This window comes from Anastrepha ludens, chromosome 3 (assembly GCF_028408465.1).
Source record: "Anastrepha ludens isolate Willacy chromosome 3, idAnaLude1.1, whole genome shotgun sequence".
Taxonomy (NCBI): Eukaryota; Metazoa; Arthropoda; class Insecta; order Diptera; family Tephritidae; genus Anastrepha; species Anastrepha ludens.
In genome coordinates, this window is record NC_071499.1 from 88,362,091 (window position 1) to 88,368,974 (window position 6,884).

At 36.6% G+C, this 6,884-nt stretch overlaps 1 protein-coding gene across 1 annotated transcript; it reads right to left on the minus strand.

Annotated features, from left to right (window-relative positions):
• Nucleotides 1-889: 889 nt before the first annotated feature.
• Nucleotides 890-1,404, minus strand: LOC128856619 (uncharacterized). The gene is made up of 2 exons (XM_054091929.1): nucleotides 1,346-1,404; nucleotides 890-1,291 (listed from the first exon to the last, which is right to left on the minus strand). Exons 1-2 carry the CDS (start codon nucleotides 1,349-1,351, stop codon nucleotides 974-976), a joined length of 324 nt encoding a protein of 107 aa, XP_053947904.1. The 5' UTR covers nucleotides 1,352-1,404; the 3' UTR covers nucleotides 890-973.
• Between the last annotated feature and the right edge of the window lie 5,480 nt (nucleotides 1,405-6,884).

The following is a 6,884-nucleotide window of genomic DNA, read 5'->3' on the forward strand; positions in this document are numbered from 1 at the left end:
TATCATTTCATAATACAAACAAAACATTTTGCGATTTTTATGAAATTTTTTGCGTATATTGACTGCGCGCTTGCAATATGACGGGATGCTGTCTCATCCTATTAATGTACACTTATTCGTTTTGACATCAATTCACCGAATTTGTTGTGATTAAATTGAGTAGCCATAAATAAATGAATAACTTGCGTTTTTCGAAATAAAATTAATTTATCGTTTCGAAAATTTGTTTTAAATTTGAAAGCGGAGTATTAGGCCGGGCCGATTTGTGGGGAGGCAAAAAAATCGCCCATTGCTCTGTGAAAATCATATTCTAGGCATCAAAGTAAGAAACTTTGCCGAAGGAACCCCAATTTGGGTCGAACGAAAAATCCCACTTTGACCCATTTAGAGTGCTCCAATCGAGCCCAAATGTATGACCGACCCCCACTAACTTTGGACGGCCGATCCACCGATCCACCCATGCCAGTGGCACACCCCCTGGAACTCCCCTGGGGGGTTCCCCATACAATCATTTCAAAATATCACCATTTTTGACCTTTACATGAGAAAAGAAACTAAAAAGTTCGACCCAAATTGGGGGACATCGGAATTCGTTTTAGAGGTATGGTTCCTTCGGCAAAGTTTCTTATTTTGATCCCTAGAATACGATTTTCACAGAGCAATGAGCGATTTTTAAATCGACCCGCCCTACGGAGTATGTACGATTTAGCGTTTGAGCTACTGTATATATAATTATTACATAAACTTTGAAAACCTTTACCTATTGCCTATTGTTAATCGCATGCAACATTTTAAATCTGATCCCAACCAAAATAAGTTCGCTTGAAACGAATATGAAATACCTCTCAGATCATAGCTCCGCGTTGAATGCAAGACTACGCCCTTATAATGATTTTTTTACTACTTATTTTATTAAAATCCTAGTATTTTCTACATACATTTTTGAAATTTAAGTCTCATTAAACTTTATCAGCTATTTTCCCACAGGTTGCCAGCTTATCTGCTGTCCGCCGAGTGACTGTCCTGCCAATAAGTTTCTACTTACAGCCGGTCCCTGTCTGCTCAATTGAATTGGCACCCTCTGTTGGGGCACTAGTGGCCTACCCTGTGCATCACGTGTCGCTACCCTTGGTTGAGCCAGTTCCACGGAGTTTACCACCAAACTCAGCTGTCCATTGACGAGTGCAGGAACCTGACGCACTTTAAGGGCAGGATAGAAAGTCTGTTGAGCGCTGGTGAAGGTAATGCAGGCGACAAGAGCGCACAAACTCATGATGTTAAAAGTGAGTAGCTGTAAATATATCAGTGTTTTAAAATGAAGCTGGATTTTACAAAACAATTTTACCTTCATTTCGATGGAGATTAGGTCTGACCTTGTTGAGCGTTTAGTGTTCTTTACTTGGGTAGACGGCGATCCAAGTACTTTTATATGCCGCTACATTTGCCTCGATTTTATAGGGGCACGTGTCGTTGTGACATATTTTTAGTTTCCCTTTCCGTTTACTAATTAGTGATTTGATTAAAAATATGGGTTTTCATGGAAAATGCAATGACGAATACTAAAGGTTCACTTACTAATGTAATTTAGGCAGTTGCAAACCGAAACACCTGTTGATAGGGGGTGAGTAACTTATTCACTTAATTAAGTGACGATGCAGCAGTGCAAAAAAAAGCAGATTCCAAGCAAAGCAGCGACAAAGTCATTCGAAACTGATTAAAGTGCATCGGATATGCAAAACCTGAATTAAGCCGCGATATGCCTGCAACGCAGTAGCGTAGTTAAATGTTGCAAAGTGGGGATTCCAATATTTTCATAATTTATGCCATGAAAAAAGTCTCACAATCTAATATTTGGGTGTGCGTATGTAACTATTTTTAGGTTAAATAATTGCTAGGCTTGTCGTTCCCTGATGCGGTTAGAAACAACTTTTTGACTTGTACTTCAATGTACTTCATGACCACAATCTCATTCATAACATTCCTTAAAAACACGAAAAGTTTACTTTATGAAATCATAAATTTTTGGGTCACAATAAAATTATGTCCAGGGTACATCGCTCTCCATGCCAATACAAAAATGGCACTGTTTTTCCATCGGAATTATAAAATATCTTGATTATATTTTAGGACATCCGTCAGAATATTTTTGGTTTTGGTTGGTGATGAGGGTTCAAAATACCTTCGCAATCACAGCGACCGTCGTCAACTGCGTTGAATGGTGTGGCGACTAATACAATCCCTCCTCCTCTTCTGGGGAGACTTCCTTCTCGGAACTACTTTACGCATTACTTTGGAAGGGCCTAGAACGGCGTCCATGAAATGGACTCACGTCTGGATCCACCGTATTTGTAGCCAACTTCATGCTACAGGCTCGTCTTCTAATGTCTCTATGCCAGTGGTATGTGGGGCATGCACCCAGGTTCCTCTCACATCGGCGTATAGAGGTTATACACTATCGATAGTTTCTTTTGCTTCTGAAATAAAACAGAAACATCGGAAGACGTTGCGATAGTATTATGCCGTCTTATACCATCGTGAGCACTTGACTCGAATGTATGTGGTTTGTCGTCAGTTCGTAGACAGTCCGCATCTGAACGGAAGATGGTTTTTAATAAGAAGCTTTTTCATGGCAGAACTACTCTCGTAGGTTGCCAATACAAACCGAAGAGCGACCAGTATTAGAAAACACTTTTGCTATCATTTCGGTGTTTCATGCCCAAGGTTTTGAGCACGTGAAGAAGTTCGTGTGAACTGGACCGATTTGGCAGTACCTAAATGAAAAAGTTTCTTTTGAATATAATTAGTTTTTGAAGTGAAACTTCTTAAGCGTGGATGGGCGAGCGAGAATGGAGAGTAAAATTTCAAGGCTATGCAGCGTTTTGGGCATTTTCGTTCCGCGAGAGAGAAAAAAGATATAAAGTAGAGGAAAAGGAGAGAGAGAGAGAGCTATACCTTATATATATCCTGGATACACTTTAGGCTAGTTTTCCTAAGTTTTTTCTTGTGGTTGCTAATTTCTAGTCAGAAATAGCACGGCCTACTTTTTGGCGCTCGTTTGTAGGTGCAAACTTGTAGGAAATATATTTTTGGTGCCTACTTTTTGGCGTTTTTTGATCCCAATTGTTTTGGCGCTTATTTCCGTTTCCTGGCTAGTGCTTGTGCGTACTATAAAGTGCTATCCATTCCGGCGCCGGATTTATTGGTATTGCATTGCGGCAGTTTGTGCCGTTGCTGCGGTCCTGGAATGGCTGCGTTTGTGCGGGTGGTAAACGCTCGGAGTAGTGCGCGTTGTTGCCACGGTTTGTGTCCGGCGTTTACCTACACCAGTCGACCCTTCTCCGTTTTTTGTAAATTTTGTCTATTTGTAATGCAAATGTTGTGCATAGATATATAAAATACAGTCTTTCTCTCTCTCTCTCTCATTCTCTCTCGGGTCTCTCCCTCTTTCTTTGTCTGCCTTGAAAGTTTCACTTCAATTATGTGTACTACGCTACAGGCACTTTTTTTAATATTTTTCGCAAAAATAACCTCTCAGATGATGGAAGATTTTAGGTTTAAGAGATCTGCATAAAAATGTTTAAACACTTAAAAAAAAATTCAAACAGAAACAGAAAATGAGATTCCGTACCATTTTGACTTCTTTTTGAAATCAGAGTGAGAAAATGTCATTTCGATGATACCCTGGAAGTCTGAATCGATCAAGACTTGGCTGAGTTATTTAAGTTTTCCTTAAACTCTCTTCCAAAATAAATCACCAATTTTTAAATTTTTTGGAAAAAATATTTTAGTAATAGATTAACAATGGGTTAAAATATTTTTAAAAACTAATTTTATTTATATTTCTATTCATATTTTAATGATTTTTTGAAATATTTTGGCGGAAGTCTTAAAACATACTTAATAATTTTTATGATTCCGGGGAAAATCGCAACTGTTTCAGTCAGACCCCCGAGTAGCCAGGCATCTGTGTCATGGCATAGTAAGCCACATCTTGACTTATCGGATGGCAAAAATCACAATTTTTACGAGACAAATACTCGCAAGTTCGTTACACAACTGATTCAAACGGAGAAATCTGGCACAAAATATGAGATTGAAGATGAGGCTTTTAATTGATAAAAATCTATTATGTTAAGAGATATGTAGAGACGAAATTAGAGCATGCGAGATAACTCACATAGTTTTTGAAATAGTCGAAATATTAAAAAAAAAGAATAGTTAAAAAATCAATTCAGGCTTTCATATATTAAAAACATGATTCGAGCTATTGGATTTAAACAAAAAAAAAAAAAAAATTTAAATACCTCCCATCAGTATTTTGACAGTGTCTTCAGCAATTTTGTGGCTTGAAATTTTTTTGAAAATTTGTTGACGTTATTTTACAATTTTTTTGTGTCCTCCTATTCTTTCTACCAGTACCAAATATCATCGATGCAAGGCATTTTTATTTTAGTACCACTTTAATCACTTGGAGCATTTGATGTTTTTGCGAGCACCATGGCAATTGGCACCGTTCTACCGAAATCAAAAGTTTTCCAAATGTTTTTTTGAAAATATTTAATTTTTTTTTTTTTTTTTTTTGAAAATTGGAAAAGTAATGAATTGCAATCACAATGAACTAAAAAGCATTAGCGGCTAGGCCATCAGCTTTACGTAACATAAATATTTATATAATAATATTAGTGTATAATTTAGATTTCAAAATACAAATTAATTTTTGTATATAAAGTGTATAAACTTTTTCTGCGTTAACTTCGGACAAAAGTTCTTCTATTGTGTGACTTGATATTGATTGTCTTATTGAATGTAATGCTTCACAATTTGTAACGATGTGTTGGATAGAAAGTGTCTCTTCGTTGCAGAATGGACAAAACGTGGTTTTGTAGGTTGTTGTTTTGAGAGAGGTGGCTGTGGGTCAGGCGTGTATGTCCAAGCCGAAAACGGGTATAAATAATCGTGTTTCGCCTTGTGGTTGTTGCTGGGAAGATTGGAGGGTTGAAGCTTGGATTAATGCATTTATAATAATGGTTTATGTTTTGGCATCGTTGTAACACTCTTGTCGATTTGCTTTGTTAGTTGCGTTTTTTAGGTCGACCTTGTTAAAACTGTATATTGTATGTAACGGCAACTTAGTGGCAAGTTTTGCTGCTGCGTCTGCTAAGGTGTTTCCACGTATTCCAATATGGCTAGGGATCCAAAACAACTTTATTTTTTCAGAGTTTGAAATTAGCGTATCTCTGATTTGAGATATCAATATATCGTTGTTGTTTATATTTTTTATTGAAGTCAAAGTTGATAGTGAGTCACTGCAGATAAGCCATTTTCCTCCGTTTTTTTCTGCTATTTTACAGGCGTTATAGATGGCAGTTGCTTCGGCTGTGAAAACTGATGCATAATATGGTAATAAGGCGGAAGATAGTGTTGCATTTTCGTTAACAATGCTGAAGGCGAGTACATCTTCATTTTTCGAGCCGTCAGTATATAGTGTGGACCAATTATGGTAATTGTTGCGTATGCGTTGAAAGTTTTACAGAAATACGGACACCGGAGTTATTTCTTTTTTATATTGTGTTAACTGTAGTAGAATGCTGTTCGTCGGTAGTGTCCATGGAGGATTCTTTATGTTGGAGGTGATATTGTTTTCCAACGGCATGTCAAGGTGTTTCGCTATCTCTATTAGCCTTTCTATTGCTGGTTTTTTACGTGATTTTCGTTTTCGTTTCAGCCTGTTTTTGACTATTGATTTTAGGGCAGGGTCATCATTTTGTGTTAGTTTGATTGCCGTTCGTCCGGAAATATAACTGATTCTATCTTTTATTAGCGGAAATCCCGCTTCGGCGAGAATGTTGAGGATGGGAGTGGTGCGAAAAGCGCCTAACGTCAGACGAATCGCAGAATGGTATATAGATGAAATTTTTGGAAAGATTTGTTTGTGATGTAGCACCATATAGAGATAATCCATAATCGATTTTCGAGAGAATGGTAGCTCTCACAATATTAAGTAGTGCATTTGTATTATTTTCAAGTCTGATGTTGCTTAAACATTTTATTATATTAAGTCTGTTTTGTAGTGATTTGTGCAAACAAATAGTTTGTGTGATCATTCCAGCTGTATTTGTTGTTAAGAAATATACCTAATATTTTAAGTGATGTAACATTTTTTATGTGTGTATCTTCTGTGTTTACGAAAAAGCTTTTGCAAGTATGTCTGTTGCATATATGTAAATTATTAGATTTGGCTATGGATATCTTAGCTCCGCTGATGTTGCACCAGTTTGTTATTTCTACTAAAAGGCTATTGAATTTTGATTGGAACGTCGTTATGTCTTGTACTTTGGCATATATACATAAATCATCTGCATATAAGACATGATTGAAATATTTATTATTTTCTTTTCATAGCTGATATACTCTTGAGCTATGTAAGGCTGTTAGATTTTGTCAAAATTTCTAAAAAAAAAATTAAAATTTTTCGAAAGATGTGTGTGTGCAAGTAATGAAATATCAAATAATCAGTAAAGTGTATTTAATTATATTTTTTAAATTTATGAATCTGTTAACTGACAGTTGTGTTATGTATCGAATAGTATCTACATATGTACATACATACATATGCTTGCAAGCCATATATTGTGAACTCAAATTCCTTCCTCTGTAAAACCTGTATTGTATTATTCTCAGCACTTAAAATGGGGCAGTCTGAACCCCTAAAACACCTCCACTAAATTAATAATAAGTAAAACAACCAAGTACACGTGCTTATCTGTACTCCCACCACTCACATATGCATACATATATACATACATACTTACATACATATGTTTCCCAGCGCTCTCGAGCAAAGTAACTGCACGTGTTTTGGATGTGTAGGATTTCGGCAGCCA